Source organism: Somniosus microcephalus, chromosome 2, assembly GCF_052327205.1.
Source record: "Somniosus microcephalus isolate GS21.2 chromosome 2, FLI_Smic_1.0, whole genome shotgun sequence".
Lineage (NCBI taxonomy): Eukaryota > Metazoa > Chordata > Chondrichthyes > Squaliformes > Somniosidae > Somniosus > Somniosus microcephalus.
Window position 1 is genome coordinate 142,128,869 of NC_140988.1, and position 20,119 is coordinate 142,148,987.

Below are 20,119 nucleotides of genomic sequence, written 5' to 3' on the forward strand. Positions count from 1 at the left end.
GGGTCCAGGATGCAAGTGCCAACCCCCCGCAATCAGACACCCCCCCCACCTCCCAAACGAGGGGTCCGACCCCCCTCCCCTCCCCACATAGCCTCCGATTCCCCCCTCTGCCCCCCCTCCCCGGCCTCCAATCTGCCCTCTGGCCCTTGAACCCCCTCTGGTCTTCAGACCTTCCATCTCCAGCCTTACGACTTCCCCCCTCCGGCCCCCAATCACCTTCCAACCTCCCCCCTCTGGCTCCCGATCACATAGAAACATAGAAACATAGAGATAGGAACAGGAGTAGGCCATTCGGCCCTTCGAGCCTGCTCCGCCATTCAATGAGATCATGGCTGATCTTCGTCTGAGATCATAGCTGATCTTACCAGTTCAGTACCCCGTCCCCGCCTTTTCTCCGTAACCTTTAATCCCCTTAGCCTTCAGAAATATATCCAATTCTCTCTTGCTGACCTCCCCCCTCTGGCCCCCGAACCACCTCCAGCCTCCGATTCTGCCTCCCCCCCCCCCCACCCCGATCCTTCCCTTACTCCTCTCGGCAGCCTGGTGCCGTAGGCCTACCCACCTGACAGCTAGCCAGTCTCTCTATCTGGCTGGCTACAGGCAGGAAACTGTGATTTTAAATGCTAATCAGGCCCTGTGAAAGAATATGCCATATTCCGAAAAATACACATGAACAGAATTTTGATTTATTAAAACATGACATACTGGGTCTGGAAGTCTGGAAGCCTTAACAATCAAAAACTGTAAACAGCATACAGGCTTTTAAGATAAGATGGGTTGTTGACACTGAAACAATAGCCCTATTGAAGTAAAAGTTTGGAGGTTCCAGGAGGTCTGCAGCTTGGAAGGAACACAATGGTATATACCCAGTTAAGTGTTATAAACCAACACTTCAGAAAGAAACACAGAAAGATTAAAGAAACATGTGCCTTTGTAAAAATGACATCAAGTGAAAGAAACACCTGACATCAAATGAAACAGGAGACACGATTATATGGCACAACCAACTGAGGTAAATAAGAATTGCATAGATCACCCTAGTTGAGGTGTTTTTAATTTACACATTGTAAAAAGAATGCCACAGAATGCCTTCGTAAAAATAACATCAAATGAAACACGGGAGGCAACAGCTATCACATTGTTTTTGTGTTGAACTTGTAACACCTAGGAGACACGAAGTCTGTATTACAACCAGTTGAGGTGTTCTAAATGCAAAAGATACAAACAGGAGACTTTGATAAAAAAATGAAATCAAATAGAACCACGGCTGTCACATTGTTTTTATGATAAGCTTGAGACACCTACACAGCAGACATAATTCTGCAAGCTAACAGCTGAACTGACTGGAAGAATAGAAGGAGTCAACAGGAAAATGACTAGAGATAATTAGCTTACATCAGCAGAAAACTTCAAAGGATATACCACAGCAAAAAGGGTATAAATATAGAATTTTCAAATGGGAAAATAGAATTTGCTGAAAGGGGCAAGCAATTCTCATGCTTCAGAGGCAGGCTTTGTAAGTTTTTAACTCTTTGAGTCTCGGGGATCAAAGGTATTTGATTTTGGTGGATATTCTGGAATAGACTAAGAAATGTAAAAATGTAACAAAGCTAAGATTTGAGAATAAGAATCTCTGATAATAAGAATTGTAAGCTATTTGTATTTGGAACTGTTAATGTTGCGATTGAATCACCAGCTGTAAGTTACATGTCGGTTCTTTAATAAAACTATTTTTTTTAGAATTGTCTCACATAGTACTTCTGTATCAAACTCGCAAACTCAATCCCTGTATACTCTTTGGTGAGGAGTTGCAGAATTCTGGAGGAGTTTTCCAGACCCTCATAATATCCGGAAGGTTATAGTCTAGTTAAGCTTATTAAAAGTGCTATCTGGAGGATGGCAACATCTTCAGGTCATTCCTTTCCTTTAGGGAGAGATAGTCTAGACCTTTAGACCCAATTAAGTGTCGTTAGGATTCAGCTACCTCTAACTTTAGTTGAAGGTGAACGTCTGGGGAATACGCCTGATCTTGGGTAGCCCGAAAGGGGCTAGGACTAGTAACAATCCTTTCAGCCCAGCCATTAAATTTGGCAGGGCCTGTGGGAAACCTGTTCTCCTGACTGCGTTCCAGCACCGCCCCCTTCCCCCCCACCCCCCAGCTCCCTACCCGTCTCCAGATTAAAATTCCGGCCTTTATGTCAGTCTTGGAAATTGGGTATAATATCAACCTGTAATAAGTAGAGCCCAGCTGGTGCTGAGTTACTGTAACACACTTGAAACTATCTTTGTAACCGTAGATATTATTTGTCAATAATGTCTATCTTAGCACATTGATTACACTTACAGTTTAATATTAATATGCTAATTGCATTATTATAAGTGTGTTAATAAAGAAATGTTCATTCATAACTCCACGATCTGAATTCTTCTTTGATGAATTTGGCAAGAAGACGTTGGCTCCAATATTTACGGGGAGGTGAGGACGGTGCAGGTGAGATCGAAATGGCTGAAGAACCCGGCAAGGACAGGGCGTGGCAGTGCTGCCAAACTTAACGGTGGCTCATTATCATATTTTTGATCCATTTCCCACCCAGCAGCCAGAGAGAATGACAATCGGGAGGGGGGAAGGTCGGATATCGCAGCTTGGCTGGGGGAGGGTGGGGTGAAGTTTGGTGGTCGCGGCTTGGGGGGATGAAGTTCTGGAGATCGTGGCTTGGGGTGGGGTGAAGTTTGGCTATCATGGCTTGGGGTGAGAGGCCACAATTGGCAGGGGGGAGGCCGAAGGCTTCCTTGAGGGGTCGGTGGAAGCACTCCTACTCCTCCTGGCCCACAAGGAATGCTGGAAAAGGCATTTACTTTGTGGAGCAGACAGCTCCCGCTCCCTTTCACTGACGTGTTTCCCGGCCTCTGGGAAACCTGCACAGCAGCAGTGAACTTTTAAATCGGGCTCCCGATTTTAAAAAATTCATTCACGGGATGTGGGCATCGCTGGCAAAGCCAGTACTTATTGCCCATCCCGAATTGCCCTTGAGAAGGTGGTGGTGAGCTGCTGTCGAGGAACAACGATATATTTCCAAATCAGGATGGTGTGTGACTTGGAGGTGGTGGTGTTCCCATGCCTCTGCTGCCTTTGTCCTTCTAGGTGGAAGAAGTCGTGGGTTTGAGAGGTGCTGTCGTAGAAGCCTTGGCAAGTTGCTGCAGTGCATCTTGTAGATGGTACACACTGCAGCCACGGTACGCCGGTGGTGGAGGGAGTGAATGTTTAAGGTGGTGGATGGGGTGCTTTTGGAGCCTAGGTGTTATCCAGGATTGGCAACCAACTGAGTATTTCTAGAATCTTTCACTAGCAACCATTATGATTCACTTGATATCAGCCAGGAAGATGAATGAATGATTTAAGTTATCAGACTCATCAATATAGCACTGTGCTAAAGATGACCTAATCTCCAAGCAATGTGACTAATGATATGCGTGACTGTGTACATGGCCTTGGTAACTGTGCAGTATAGGGGATCTCTCTGGTGTCAAAAAATTGTGGGGATTGATTTTAAATTGATATGAGAATGGTGAAACATAAAAAGCTGGCTAAACAAACAAAAATCAGTTTAATGGGAACAGATGAATAATAAGATCATGATTTTTTTTCCTTAGCTGGCTCTCAAACCATTTTATATTATCTACCTGCCATATAGACTGTTCAGGTTCAGTCATGGCATATAACTGGACATTTCCCTGTCCTGTCACAATAGCCTCCTCCGCTCAACACAATCTGTGACAGTGCTATTTTGTGAGAATCGGCCACTGTGGGCTTGTAAATCGTTAGATAATGGCTGTTACTGATAATGCAGAGAATAATTTATAGCTGCCCAACTCAACACAGCAACACTGGCAACATTCCAAAATGATAGCAAGAAAAAAATAGCTTATATAATATTATTGCAAACACCTTTTAAAGAATATTAAGATACACTTTCTCAGTGAGGAATTGATGAAGTCTGGAGGAACAAAGACAAGATTGATTGGAATATCAATTTAAACACCCACGACTGCAGTGAAATAGAAAGACCTGGGAAGAAATAGCAAACAAGGTTAATGCTAGTTCGTACTTCAGTAGAAAAGATAAGCCTGTGTAAAGCATTTTAATGTCCTAGTTGGGAGAGTAACCAGTGCTATGGAGAAAGGTTTGAACCAATAGCCGGGAGGGAAGAAGCAGAAAGCAAATCAAAAGGGTCAAAGGATGTGAGAAAGATAAAAGTATATAAAAACAGGACAGTAACAAAGAACAGATCTTAAGAAGGAGCAAGAAGGGAAAGGTTCGAGTCTGACGCCAGAGACTTGAGCAGAAAAATCTAGGCTGACACTCCAGTGCAGTACAGAGGGAGGGCTGCACTGTTAGAGGTGCCGTCTTTCAAATGAGACGTTAAACCGAGGCCCCATCTGCTCTCTCAGGTGGGCGTAAAAGGTCCCATGGCACTATTTCGAAAAAGAGCAGGGGTGTTATTCTCAGTACCTGGCCAATATTTATCCCTCAATCAACATCACTAAAATAAAGATTATCTGGTCATTATCACATTGCTGTTTGTGGGAGCTTGCTGTGCACAAATTGGCTGCTGCGTTTCCTACATTACAACAGTGACTACACTACAACAGTACTTCAATGGCTGTACAGCACTTTGGGATGTCCTGAGGTCATGAAAGGCACTATATAAATGCAAGTCTTATTAGTCTTATTTTATTAAAAAGAGTAAGATTACCAAAAGTTGCAATCAGAACTAAGTGGTATGTATATGAGTGCACAAAGTAATCAAAACAAAATTGGAGAGTTAGAAGTATAAATAGCTATGCAAAGGTATGATGTAATAGTTCTAATGGAGCCATGGCTCAAGTATGAACAGGACTGGGAACTTAATATTGCTAGTTACAACATTTTCAAAAGAGACAGAGATCCCAATATTTACGGGGAGGCAGGGAGGGAGCGGAGCACGGGGGGGAGGCGGGGCACAACGTGGTTTGGTGGGTCGGAGGGTGATCACAGAGGGTCGGAGAGAAATCGGGGGCAGAGATGGGGGGCTGGTGATCACAGAGGGGAATCAGTGATCATGGGGGGTCGGTGATCATGTTGGGGCCGATTGTGGGGGGGATCGGTTCATGGGTGGGGGGGGGGGGGTGGTCCAGTCACTGGATGGGAGGCTCCAATCACCTGGAGTGGGAAACAGGTATGCTAGGGGGGGGTCGGTGGGGGAAGTACTCCTGCTTCTCCTGGCCCACAAGAAGTGCTGAAAAAGCACTTACCTCTTCCATGCAGCAGTCCTCGGACCCCCACCCCCCCACCCCACTTAGCTGCCAAGTTTCTCGAGGCCCGAGAAACCTAAAATGGAGATAAAATCTGAGGCCCTATTAACATAGTGCCCCCGCTTCCTGGGAGGGGGTTGGTCGCCTGCCCCTCCATCCCGCCTTTGTTGAAACCAGAGGTGGGCAAGTTCGAGGCGGGTTTAAGATTTTTTACATTTTAACATCCCACCCAACCCAAATCCACCTGTTCCTGGGGGTTAAATTTCCCCCCTATGAAATGGAAAATGTACAATTCTCAGTGTGCATTACAGTGGAGAACAGAGGTGGATACTAGTAGATTGCACAGAAAGAGATGCAAGAACAACAGCAATAGCATTGGGTGATTTTAACTATCCCAAGATAGACTGGGATGTAAGTGATCAAAGTGGGGAACTCTTTTTAGAAAGCATCCAAGACTGCTTCCTAAATTAGTATGTGTCTAGTCCAACAAGGAAAGAAGCATTATTTGATTTCATTCTGGGAAACGAAATGGGGTAAACGAAATGACTGATGTGGGAGCAGGAGAACAATTGGGAAATAGCGACTGCAACATAGTTAGGCTCAATGTGAAAGTAGAAAAGGATCATGATGAGTCAAAGATAAGGGTGCTTGACTGAAAAAAGGCAAAATTTAGTGAGGTGACAAGGGATCAGGCCTATATTAACCAGAAGCAAAGGTGAAAGTAAAAACAGGATGATGAATTAAAGAGCAAAAAACTGCAGATATTGGAAATCTAAAACAAAAACAGACCATGCTGGAAACATTCAGCACGTAGGTCGCATCAGTGACGAGAACAGACAAGTTCGCATTTCAGGTGCACCCTTTGTCAAAACAGGTTGAAAAGGATCCGCACCCGAAACGTTAACTTGTCTGCTCTCTCTACAGATGCTGTCTGAGTATCTCCAGGATGATGAATCAGTCGTGGGGAATCTTCAAATATGAGACACTTTAGAGTACAAAATAGATATATTCCTATAAGGCAAAATGGGAGTGCATTAAATGACAGAGAACTGTGGATAAATAGAGAGACTTTCCTGGAATTTTCCTATTGTGCACTATAACTTCAGAAGAAGATTGATGGAAACTGGAGAAATGACACGAATGGCTGTTTATGCTACTTCTCTGGGTTTTCCAGTGACCTTCCACCGTAGTTGTGGTGGGAGATTGGAAGAACCACCTGTGGAAATGCTACCACATTAAAACCTAACTGAAACTTATTGGAGAGACATAGGAAAAAACAAAGACTAAAGTACTAAAGAAAATCGTGAGGAATATAGAAAGTGTATCAGGGACATGAAAAGAGAGATTAGAAGGGCTAAAAGTGAATCTGTAAAAAGGTTAACAATAATATAAAATTAAATAGTAATTTATAAGCATGTTAAATGCAAAATAATTAAAATGAGGGTAGGAGAAATCTAGCTGTGGAGGATAAAGGTAGCAGAGACATTAAATAAATATTTGTGTCAATTTTTACAAATGATGAGAGGAAAAGAGGCTGCAGGTGTTCTACAGGAAGGTGTGGAACAATTGCTAGTGATAACTGCAGAAAAGGAATTGATTCTGAAAAGGATTAGCAGACCTCAAAGTGGATAAATGATGGGCTCTGACAGCATGCACCTGAGGCTGTTGAAAGAAGTCAGAGAGGAGAGGGAAGTGGTTCTGATGACAACTTTTCAATCCTCCTTAGATAGGCAAATTTTGCTGGGGACTGAAAGGTAGTCTGTGTAACACCTCCGCTCAAAATGAGAGAGGATAAATCAGGTGATTATAGATCAGTGTAGTGAACACAGTATTTGCTGATAACACAAAAGTATGGGGTTTGGTAAACGGATTGGAGGATTGTAAAAGACTTCAAGAGGAAAAAGACAGGTTAGCAGAATCGGCACAGGTGGCAGATGCAATTTATTACAAAGCATTGTGAAGTAAAGCATTTTAGGAGCAAAATAATAAATAAGAGACCTATGGGCAGAAAAACATAGGAGTGAAAATTTTGCTTCTGTGCGGAAAAGCCTGGGCTGGAGTGAGCAATTTTGTTATACGTACTTCTTCAAAGTGTGAATGCAGGTGGATAGGACATAAAAAGGCCAATAGCATATTGGGTTTTACCAATGCGGCATAAGGTGCAAAAGCAAATAGGTAATGATAAACTTATACAAACAATGGTTAGCCCACAGTTAGAATTCAGTGTGTAGTTTTAGCACACCTCATTACAGAAAGCAAATAAAGCCAAAGGCAGTGTAATTAATAGATTCACCAGTATGATACAAAGGGTGAGAAATTATAGTTATGAGGAGAGACTTGAGATAATCAACTATTTCCACTGGAGCAGAGAAGGCTAAGATGAGATTTAATAGAAGCTTTTAAAATTATGAAGAGTTAAAGATTATTTCCTTTGGTTGGGGGGTCAGTCACAAAGAGTCATCAATTTAAAATTGTCGTTAAGGAAGTGAGGAAGAGGTTGGTTTGAATTTTTACACAGAGTTGTTAGAGCATAGAATCCTTTGCCATAGGGAGTTGTACCATTGCACCTTTAAGAGAAGACTATACAAACGTCTGAAGCAGAAGATGATACAGGACTATGGGGAGAACACAGGGTAGTGGGAGTTTTGAATTGCTGTAACAGTCAACACAGACATGATGGGCTGAATGGCTTTCTGTGTTGCAAACTTATATGGTTCTACTACACTACTTGGAATGGTGTTTCTGAATGCCAGCCTCTGCATAGACAATTCTGCAATAACCTCTAAAATGTGATGCCTGTATCTTTGCCGGCATCTTTGATCCATTCCTGTCTCATTTTAAAATTCTCATCCTTGTGTTCAAATACCTTCATTGCCTTGTCCCTCCCTAACTCTGTAACCTCCTCCAGCCCTACAACCGCACCCCCCCCCCCAAATTCTCCATTTCTCTGACTTTTGCCTTTGGTGCATCCCCCCTCCCTTTGCACCACTATTGCCCCACACTCTGTAATTCCCAGCCTTTGTCCCTCCGCCACTTGACCTCCCTCGCCTCATTTAAGACTCTCCTTAAAACTTAGCTTTTGACCAAGCTTTTGTTCACCCCTCCTAACATCTCCTTCTTTGGCTCGACATACATTTATTTCTGATTATGCTTCTGTGAAGTGCCTTGGGAGATTTTTCTACATTGAAGGTGTTATATAAATGCAAGTTGTTAATGTTCTTCCACTCTCAGAACGTCAAACAATTTTGGAAGTTACAAGAGTCCCTTCAATCAAGAATGGATTAGTAACAGGTGTCCATCCAGACTAAAGTTAATGGCCCGGATTTTACGGTCAGTGGTGAACGAACGTCGCCAGCCGTTCATTACACTTCCCACAGACTTTCTCTGGGCCGTTGCGCTGGAACTTGCAGTGATTCGAAATCAATTTTGGCGCAGCGCCCTCCACAGGGGATCTGGGACCTGTGTGAACAGGTGTATCAACTGTGTATCTCCTTAACCAATCAGATTGAAGAATACTTACTGAGGCACGCAGAGTCTGAACCAGAAGTTTAAGTTAGAATCCAATACCAAATCATGTACAGAAAGCAAAATTAAGAGCGGGAAAGAAAGATGGGATTAAGAGAGAGTGATGAAAGAGACAGAAAAAGTAAAAAAAAATTTACATTTTTAATTAAAATTTTTTAAAATCTCCAACAATAATTAAAATCTGCAGAAATGAGACTCCACATTTGTAAAAGTTAATTTTCAGTGTAAGAGAGGTTGTTTGCCAGTAATTAAGACTAATCACACTGTTAAAAATGTACTCAAACTGGAATGGAACAAACCTTAACTTTCTCTGACGAGTTTAGTGTGTATCTATCACAGAAGTACCACAACATCATGCCCTTCCACGTGTTTCAATGTCGAGTCTCTGGGCGAGATACCGATAGCGAAGTTTCTGGAGGAGTCGGGCAACTCGAGCAGCAATTTCCTCATTTCCGTGTTTAACTGCGCATATATGGTCGCCGGAAGCCTCACCGTTATTTTTACTGCAAAATCTGGGTCAATATTCTGCAAAGTCCTGGTAGACTTGAGTGTTATGGTCTATGTGCACTATTGGCATTTTGCTGGTACAATTTCAGTCTAAACATACATAAAGAAGAAAGAACTTGCATTTAGGTAGTGCCTTCTCACACCCTAAAGCACTTAATATCCAGTGAATTACTTTTGAAGTGCAGCCACTGTTGTTATGTTGGGAAAGTTGCGGTCATCTCAAGTAAATTAACACGATGGGGGTGAATGTCCATGGAGGTTCTTCCGATCTTCCACTGTAGCCTTGATGAAAAATACATACAAACGATGGAAAAGCCGTTTACGCCATTTCTACAGGGTTTTTGTGGATCTTCTGTTGGGGTTACGGTCGATGGTCAGGAGAATCCCAGCAGAAATTCACCCCATTGCCTGTTGTTAACATGCGGTCTTATTTCCAATCATATATGGTTTGTCTTTGCAGTCATGACCATCAACATAGTGGGTTAAGCTTTTCCTGAGAAACCTGTGAAAATTTTGGGAAGGGGAAGGGAGCTGGGGAGTGGGATTAGTTTTGGATTGCTCTGGTAAAGAGACTGCATAGACGCAATGGGCCAAATGACTTCCTTCTGTGCTGTAAACTTCTATGGCTCTATGGTCTGTAGGTCTTACATTTCTGGCATAAAACATAAAAGGTCTGGCTTCTGCCCTATGAATTTCTTGGGTTGCACCCCTCCCATGTTGTAGGGCAGATGAGGTCATGGAGTAGCCATTCTCTTCCAGTGCACTGGTCTGCATAGTTTTGCACTGCACTAAAGGCAGGAGCAAGCGATGATTTGCTCTGTAGGCTGCTAAACATGACAACATTTTCCACCACTGGCAGATACATGTTTTCTGGAACACTGAAGCTACTAATATTGATGAATAGACATAAGCTTTTTGGGGGATTTCCCACTCTTCTGTAAGCATTCTCACCACTGCTGTTACTTGTTTGCCCCAGTCTGTGTGAAAGTCGACCCCGGGGTGCTCAAAATAGACATTGGATGCCAAAACTAGAAGGTGTATAATCCCACACTTTAATGTGCGCAAACGTAACAAAAAGTATAAAACTAAAGGAAAAAGGCAAAATACTGCTGATGTTGGAAATCTGACAGAAATGGACGTTCATGGATATGGGATGATTTATGATTGATAAGGAAGTAAACTATTAACTTTACAACAGATACTGAGGAAATAAATAATTATTTCCTACCATCTCATAATTGCAATGGCTCAGCGGATAAACGTACTCCATAATGTGGTACAAAGAAAGTCCAGATTTGATCCCTGGACTCTGTTAAATTAGCTTATCTCAGCTGGGTTACTACTACTGATCTCAGAATCCTTGGACTATGGCAGGGAAAATTGACCAAGTAATCAAGCTCCTGATTGCTATCTAGTAAACTTTGTTTGAAATGCATGTGATGTTGGATAAGGCTTAATTAGCTGAGCCGGACCGCACAAATTAATACCTGTGCTGTGTTGCCCTCACAATTCAGTACCTGTGCTGACTCTTGGGCCTAGAAATTGGGTATAGCCCCGCTTGGGGTGTTAGAATTGGCGCTGCGCAAATTTTATAGCCAGATGCAACTTATCACCACCTCGCGTGATATTGGGTAGCAACGCCCCTAAAGGTGATTGAGGCGCAAAATCAGGCATTACACGGGACTCCTAAGGTGCTAACCTGGCGGCGTTACTCAATATCGGGGCGGGCGGGCGCAGCGCAGGTGCTGTCAATTACCGATGACCACGAGACTTTCAGGCGCCGGCCAGCTCTTAAAGGGGAGGGTCAATAAAGATCAACAACCACACTCTGCGCCTTGTAGGCCTCAAAATCAGAGCTGGCCATTCTGTGGCGTTACAAACTTTGAGAAGATGGAGAGGGTGAGGCAGAGAGCGGAGCGCTTCACCAATGGGGCATTGGATGAATTGGTAGGCGCAGTGGAGTGCCGGCGAGCTGTGCTGTACCCCGACAATGGCAGGAGGCCTAATCAGAAGGAATACCGAAGGGCTTGGAGGGAAGTTTCTCAAAAGGTCAACTCCAACAGCATGGTGACCAGGAGCCCTGTGCAGTGCAGGAAGAAATTCAACGACCTCACTCGGGTTGTGAGGGTGAGTGGTGTTTCGGCAAACTTCTTCATCCCTCCATCTGCACCTGACTTTATGGCCAGAGGGTGCGCGATGCCCCATTGGCCATCTGTCAGCAAGCACCCATGGCCCTTTCTGGGAACACACATGCACATTAAACTCAGGGCATGATGTAAGGGCTATTCCACCATGGGGGGCATGAGATGACAACTCAGGGCATGATGTAAGGGCTCTTCCACCATGGGGGGCATGAGATGACAACTCAGGGCATGATGTAAGGGTTATTCCACCATGGGGGGCATGAGATGATAACTCAGGGCATCATGTAAGGGCTCTTCCACCATGGGGGGCATGAGATGACAACTCAGGGCATCATGTTTCATCACTTCCCGTCCTTTCTCCTGCAGGCCAAGCTGGCGAGGAACCACAAGGAGCAGCTTCAGCACTGGAGGAGGACGTCCTCAACTCCAGACTCTCACGGATCTCGAAGAGAGAGTCCACCAGATTGTTGGAGGCCGTATGATTGGTCCTGTCACCACTGGAGCTGCCGACCCCATTGTGCACAGCGATGGTAAGGTCCTCACTTTTTTGAGCTGTCTCCTTCTACTTGTTCCCCCCACCAGCATGCTTTTTCACTCTGGACCCATGTCATAGCATTGCAGCAATCTTGCATCCCTTGCTGCCACCCTGTCCTTTTGCTAAAGCCACTCTTCAACCTCCCTGCTTTCAGATGCTGCATCACCAGCTCGGGAGCCGGGCCCTCAAGCTGCCAGTGCCACTGCCTCCGGAGGCGACGAGCAGGAGGAAGCCGGAACATCCGTGCCAGCCTCAGGGGAGCCAGCCCATCTGGAGACTGGGGATAGTAGTTCCCTGGAGGGGAGGGGGGGCTGGGGTCTCTGATGAGGAATCAGTTGCAGGAACCAGCGGGCTGCAGCAATGCGAGGGGAGTAGGGAAGCTCGGGGGCCGTCTCCCCAGAGGGCGAGGCAGGCCACGATGACTGCTGCACAGAGTGCAGAGGAGGTGCGTAGCCTTTCAGAATGAGCGCCCAGGCTCGGCTCAGGCACACTGAGCTGATGGCTGCAGTGGGGAGGATGCCTGACTCCATCGGCACACTGGCAAAGAGTGTGCAGGGCTTCGGGGCAGCAATGGAAAGGACTGTCCAGGGCTTTGGGCCAGCCTTGGAAAGGTCTGTCCAGGGCTTGACCGAAGCAGTGGAAAGGGCGGTCCCGGTCTTGTCCGAAGCAGTGGAAAGGGCTGTCCCGGCCTTGTCCGAAGCAGTGAAAAGGACTGTCCAGGGCTTCTCCGAAGCACTGGCACCTGCCACGCAAGTGCTCAGTGCTGCCACGCATTCACTTATTGGCCTCCTGCACACGCAGATTGAGGCCACGCGAACACTGACTGCTGCCACCCTAGCTGGATCAGGCAGGATTACCCGGGGCCCTTGCAGCACCATAGCAGGCCATCAATCTGTGGACCAGCCGATTGTGGCGCATGCTGCGGTGCTGCCCCGTCAGAGTGCCAGGATGAACGCGTCGTGGCTGCTGCCAGGGAATTGGGCGTTGACCGCGATGATCATCTGCTGGTGGTCACAGACCAGCTGCACATTGAGGGAGTGGAACCCCTTGCGGTTGCGGAACTCTTCGGGATTCTGTAATGGCGCCCGCAAAGCCACGTGGGTGCAATCAATGGCGCCCTGCACCATGGGGAAGTCCGCTATAGCTGCGAAGCCCTGTGCGCGCTCCCCCTGCTTCTCCAGGGTCAAAGGGAAGGTGATTAATTCCCGCCTCCTTCTATATAGGGCAGCTGTAACTTGCCGGATGCAGCAATGCACTGCAAATTGAGAAATATTTGCAATGTCCCCAGTTGCTGCCTGAAACGAGCCGCTGGCGAAAAAGTTTAGGGCAACAGTGACTTTGACGGCCACCGACAGAGAGGTCCTGCACTGTAACCGCGGCTGCAGATCTTCAGCAAGCAGGTGGCGCAGCTCAGTCACCACATCCTTCACGAATCGGAGCCTTCGCATACACTGCTCCTCCGACATGGCAATGTATGACACCTGCTGCCTGAAAACCCTGGCAGCGTACGGTCGCATTTGGCGACGTCCATTGCCCCTCCTCCTTCTGGCCATTCCCGGCCCTCTCTCCCTCCGCCTCTGTGCCCTTGCCATATGTTCAGCCAGCAGGACGTTCCCCTCCAAAGCAGCTCCCATTATAATGTGAAAGAAGACGCAGTAATATCTCACCAGCAAACTGTTGTGGACAGGGCTGAAGGTCCAAAGGCACCGCTGGCTCAATGAAAAGTACGCTCTCCCACTGAAGGTCAGCAACTCTCTCCAACACCAGCAAGATGCCCACCCAAAATGGCTGCCGCTTTTATACTAGTGCAGTCCCCTTTAAATAGCGCCCCCCTAACCAGAGAAGGACTTGGGAACATTCCAGCAAGCTGTCACTATTAGTGCCAGGCGGAACGGAGGTGGGTGCCACTCAATTTCCGGTCCGGGGCGCCAAAAAGGCGTTGCACACTGAAATGACGTCATGATCTGCCTGCGCCCGCAAACGGGCGCGTGCTAAAACCCACTCAATATAGCAAGAGGCGCTGGGTTCACTGCGCATGGGCGAAAATTGGCTAACGCCCCACTTCTCGGCCTCTTTAGGCGCTAATCACTGGCGCAACCAACCGAATTTCTCCCCCTTGCTGTCTAGAATCATACTTAGGCACATGAATGAAGTTGAAGTGCTGTTTCCATTGCACCCCCAAGCGTTCTTAAAAAAGTAAATAGTTACTGTAATCAGACTATTTTTGCAGCCTGGAATGTAAGTTTGTGTTTGTAAATGAATGCGAAGTGTTCTTAAATTTGACGAAAGCATGTTCTCCACCGTCGCTGCATGCGAATCACAGACAAGCGTCCGAAGTTACACAGGAGGGCGCCATCTGTTGTCGCAAGAGAAATACTGTAAATTAAAAAGGCAGCTTTCTCACAGCCACAAATCGAGAAAACGTTGCATCTTCTGAAAAAAAAGATTGAAGGCAGGGTACGCGGTCGCGTTTCTTTCCGTGATTTTAGTGTATAAATAAAATAAGCTCTTAGAATCTTTATAGGAAAAAAGCGTTTTGTGTGAATAAAATATTCGTGTATCCTAAAAATGAGATTCTCACATCAGTGCACTATGCGAATTATCCGAGGAGACTTGCTCCGTTTCATCGGATTACCGCAGCTGCTTCAGCGCAATGTTCGGAACAGTTGTTCCCCACCCCATAAACTATTTGTTCCGCTTTTGATAGAGAGCTTAAGCCACCCCGAAAGACAAAAAGCAAATGTAGCAGCAGGGTTCAGAAGGGATCGGGTTGCATTCACGTGACTGAGTGGGCTCCCGGCCTGTGCCCAATGTTACCAAGCAGCAGCTCCTTCTCCGACTTTCAAACTTTCTCTCTCTCTCTAAAGACAAGGCTCGACTTCCCTGCACCCCTTTCCCCTCATCTTCGTTCCGTCTGACCACTCTCCACACCAACTACCGGCGGCTCTGGAGCACTGGATTTGCTGCATTCAGCAGCGAGCTGGCAGGCTGAACTCCCCCTCCCTCCCCACAGCCACTGTTGCCGCCGGATTAACCCGGCCACGCTCTTCTCAGAGAAATACCATTTTTATGGGTTTTTAAAAAAAAAGTTGTGTTCATAAGGTATAGGGTTCCCCGAGAAATACGTCGCAAAGAAATTTCAGCTCAGATGACTTGCGGGTAATTGCGATCTTCTGAAGAAGGTGAAGAGTTCGGCGCTGAAACGCTACAAATACCTTGCGTGAGGTTTTTGGGGGAGGGGGCGTAATGATGTCAAAGTGAAGTTTGGATTTGAAGAGCAGGCCCCGGGATCCCCCTCCCTCCTCGCAGTCTCTGCCCAGCCCCTGAGCACCGCTGGCCAGGAAGGTAAATCTCTGCTGTTGTAAGAGGATCGCTTCCAGCCAGCAGCTCAGCGAGTAAATCCGCGCGGATTCTCTGCTCCCAAAACTCACCACTATTCTGAACTGCAGCTCAGTCCACCCCCAACAGGAGTACGTGCTGAAAACTGGAAGGAGCACCCGCAGACACATGAAAACATTTGGCTCGGGCGCAACTTGCAAGTGCTCTGAAAGAAAAGTCATTGATTTATTTATACGCCCCCGATGCATTAACTTAAGCGGCACCAAGGATCTGTGAGATGTCTTTTGGACGTGCTGTCTACCGGCTTTAGACTGAAACGAAAATAATAACAATCTAGAGACCTTTTATTTAAACCGGATCACCATCATGAATGACTTGAGCCTTTGGGTTGTTGCTGCTGTGTTGATCGGCTTAGTAACCTTGCCGCAGCAGAGTGAAGGTTGGTACATGCAACATTCAAGTTTATAAAGTATTGTACTTTACAATGTTTTTCTTTTCTACAATTTTTTTCGGTCAAATATTCAATTAGTTATATTGATTATATTCTTGTCAGGTATTTATGTTTGACCAAGTATTCGTCCTTAGGTTAATTTTAGTAACCAGCCTAACAGTAACGAGCGACACCAAGAATGAAAAAGAAAAGCAATTCAGGTAGCTTCCCTAAACTGCGACTGAAATGAGCACACAGAATCTTAAAAATGAGTCATGTAAAATAAGAAGATACTGTAACCTAGTTTCACGAGTTGTTATAGTTTTGTGAGACTGCAATTTATAAGAAATTCTATTGCGGCTTCGTTTGCTATCAGTGAATCGTGAATGGTCTGCAATGTTCCAGCACCGTTTCCTGTTCAGAAGCAAAAGTCACTACAAATTACTCCCATTCATTTCATTTATCAGGGGCAACATTGTGATCGCCTAAATTTCAAAGGCACTGCAGTGTGATAATATTACAGATAGCATAGTCCCTGAAATAACTCAGATCCTCCTATCTATGTTTACTTTTTGATTTGCATTTCGGTTGCTATTTTTCTGAACCAAGTGACCGAATTGTAAGTACTTTGTCATTGCTGCTCATTCATAAATCGGCCGCCGTCTTTTAACCTAGCTTAAAAGGGCAACATTTCTTATGGTTTATATATATAATAATATAATTATTTGTATACAGGCATACATTATATCTCAGGAATTAGAAATAGTCAAGTGCACATCTGATTTACACTTTAGAGTGCTTATTACTTCACCTCGCTAAATCTGATATGAACTGGTGGGACCCACATTTTAGCAAGGCTCTCTTTACATGGATTATTATGCGCTCCTGATCTTTGGTCACCCGGTGCGATGGGGAGCTGGCAGATCGGAGGACCTCCTTGTAAGACTGCTCCTGGGCCTGGCCAAAAAGGCCATCAACTGGTCCAGGCAGCGGGCGATCGAGAGGGCAGTTCGGCCCGATGCCTGCCTCTCTTCCGTGGCCATGTTCGCACCCGGGTGGTCCTGGAGATGGAGCACGCGGTGTCCACCGGCACGCTTGAGGCCTTCTGCGACCGGTGGGCGCCACGGGGACTGGAGTGCATCATCACCCCGGCCAACCAAATTTTAATTTAATTTGTTAAGGTTCCTTTAAAGTTTTATTAATTTACAGACCCAATCCAAAAGAGTACCCGGATTATGTTAAATTGGTTACCGGATTGATAACGTGGGAAATTGTACTTTAGTATAATTTGTAAAAGGCAATCAAACAATATTACAATATCACCGCAAACAATCATGACCTTCTTAAGAAATAAAAAGTTCTCATGCTTTGTATGACACGGGTCCCTGGCTGCAGGGCATGGGAGGGAGAGGAGACTGACCCGACTGGACCTCTGCGAATGCCCCTCCCCAAACAATACGTATAAGCGCCTTTAACTGGTGATTTAGATTTGTTTTTAGAGGGGAAGTTGTTATGCAGACATTTATATCCTGCGCCGTAGCTGTTCTCCCAATTTATTGAGAGAGGTCCTCGGTTCCACACTTGTATGCGCCATTGCCTCACACACACACAACTGCCTGCAATACCACTGTTTATTGCAAAGGTGGTGCAAATATAAATATAAATATAAATTGCACATTCAGAGTCGAGTTTCTCGAAGCGTTCGTATGTTTTGATTACAAAAATGATCAATATTTTTAAGTAGTTGTATGATAGGTAATGCTGATCAATCATTTGATCATTCAAAACAGGCAAAGATTTTTTACGATTAACTGTCAACTTTCAGTGAATGGAGGTAGTTGGGGGGCACTTGTCTGTCACCCTGATTGCCTATCTGTTTTGCTTGGGAAATTAATCCAGATGTGTTTATTCAGCACTTGATAGATTGCTGCCGAAACAATATTTCATGGACTGTTTTTGGCCTGTTCCCCCTTCTCCCCAACAAATACACGCACTATGTCTGTTATGCTCTAGTTTAATTTATTTGGTACAGTTCATTTTGAATAGGCAGGAGTGGAAGTAGGTACTGTATTAGGTAAAAGAAAATTCCAGAGATGATTCATAAACATTATTTTTATGACCCTCCACCCCAATAATGGTAAGTGAGGATTGTCCACTGGTAGGACAGTATATATACATTTTTTTAGATAAAGTTTGCTTTTAGTTCAACAGCAGACTCAGTACTGAAGTTGGGGTGCTCAGCATCTAGCTTTCCCAAATCATTTAGTGACATTTTCTATGCCATTGTGATCTGGAAATTAACACAGGCAGTCTGAAAATGGCTGCAGTGATTCTGAGCCACTGAATCGGATATTGATGACTGAAAAAATAAAATAACAAATGGAATTGTATTTTTAAATTTCCAATTTACTTGCATCCTCTCTTGAAAGATGGTGCCACAGCCCTCCAGTATGTTACTCAAGTGGCCATTCTTATGTGTGAGCGTAGATAGTTGAGAAAGGAGATTATTCCACTATGAGGGACATCGCACCGGAGCCCAAATCTGACATATGCATATGCACACACAAACACTCCTGTTGGGGATTTTAGACCATTTTCCCACATTTTAGCAAGATTTGGAAAAGAAATGTTACTTTTAACTTTTTTTTAAAAGCACACTGTATTCAGACAAAATTAAAAATGCTGGGACAATAGGTAGTTAAGATTCAAATGAGCTAAATTTGATGTTTCTTAATAGACTGTAAATAATGAACAATTAACATAAGAAGTAGGAGCAGGAGTAGGCCATACGGCCCCTCGGGCCTGCTCCGTCATTCAATAGGATCATGGCTGATCCGAATCTAGACTCACGTCCACTTCCCTGCCCTCTCCCCGTAACCCCTAATTCCCTTATCTGCTAGGAAACTGTCTATCTCCGTTTAAAATTTATTTAATGTTGCAGCTTCCACAGCTCTCTGGGGTAGCAAATTCCATAGATTTACTACCCTCTGAGTGAAGAGGATTCTCCTCATCTCAGGTTTGAAAGGGCAGCCCCTTATTCTAAGATTATGCCCCCTAGTTCTAGTCTCACCCATCAGTGGAAACATCCTCACCGCATCCACCCGATCAAGCCCCCTCACAATCTTATATGTTTCGATAAGATCGCCTCTCATTCTTCTGAACTCCAATGAGTAGAGTCCCAACCTACTCAACCTTTCCTCATACGTCAACCCCCTCATCTCTGGAATCAACCGAGTGAACCTTCTCTGAACCGCCTCGAGAGCAAGTATATCTTTTCTTAAATATGGAAACCAAAACTGCACGCAGTATTCCAGGTGTGGCCTCACCAATACCCTGTATAACTGCAGCAAGACTTCCCTGTTTTTATACTCCATCCCCCTTGCAATAAAAGCCAAGATTCCATTGGCCTTCCTGATCACCTGCTGCACCTGCATACTAACTTTTTTTGTGTTTCATGCACCAGGACCCCCAGATCCCTTTGTACTGTAGTACTTTGCAGTTTCTCTCCATTTAGATAATAACTTGCTCTTTGATTTTTTCTGCCAAAGTGCATAACCTCACACTTTCCAACATTATATTGCATCTGCCAAACCTCTGCCCACTCACTTAGCCTGTCTATGTCCTTTTGCAGGTTTTTTATGTCCTCCTCACTCACTGCTTTCCCTCCCATCTTTGTATCGTCGGCAAACTTGGATATGTTGCACTCGGTCCCTTCCTCCAAATCGTTAATATAGATTGTAAAGAGTTGGGGTCCCAGCACTGACCCCTGCGGAACACCGCTAGTTACTGATTGCCAGCCCGAGAACTAACCCTTTATCCCAACTCTTTGTTTTCTGTTAGATAGCCAATCTTCCACCCATGCCAGTATATTACCCCCAATCCCGTGATTTTTTATCTTGATCAGTAATCTTTTGTATGGAACCTTGTCAAATGCCTTTTGGAAGTCCAAATACACTACATCCACTGGTTCCCCTTTATCCACCCTGTATGTTACGTCCTCAAAGAATTCGAGCAAATTTGTCAAACATGACTTCCCCTTCGTAAAACCATGCTGACTCGGTCCTATTAAATTATGTTTATCCAAATGCTCTGTTACTGTTTCCTTAATAATGGACTCCAACATTTTGCCAACCACAGATGTTAGGCTAACTGGTCTATAGTTTCCAGCTTTTTGTCTACTTCCCTTCTTAAATAAGGGTGTTACATTAGCAGTTTTCCAATCTGCCGGGATCTTTCCTGAGTCCAGGGAGTTTTGGAAAATAATCACCAATGCATCCACAATCCCTACCGCCACTTCTCTCAAGACCCTAGGATGTAGGCCATCAGGTCCGGGGGATTTATCCACCT

At 45.1% G+C, this 20,119-nt stretch overlaps 1 protein-coding gene across 1 annotated transcript in view; it reads left to right on the forward strand.

Annotated features, from left to right (window-relative positions):
* The first annotated feature begins 14,787 nt into the window (after window positions 1–14,787).
* fras1 (Fraser extracellular matrix complex subunit 1) overlaps window positions 14,788–20,119 on the forward strand; it is a 747,542-nt gene continuing 742,210 nt past the window's right edge. Inside the window, exon 1 of the mRNA XM_085963231.1 lies at window positions 14,788–15,781. Within this exon, the coding sequence (XP_085819357.1) occupies window positions 15,709–15,781 (73 nt within the window). The 5' untranslated portion in view covers window positions 14,788–15,708. The remainder of the gene's footprint in view (window positions 15,782–20,119) is intronic.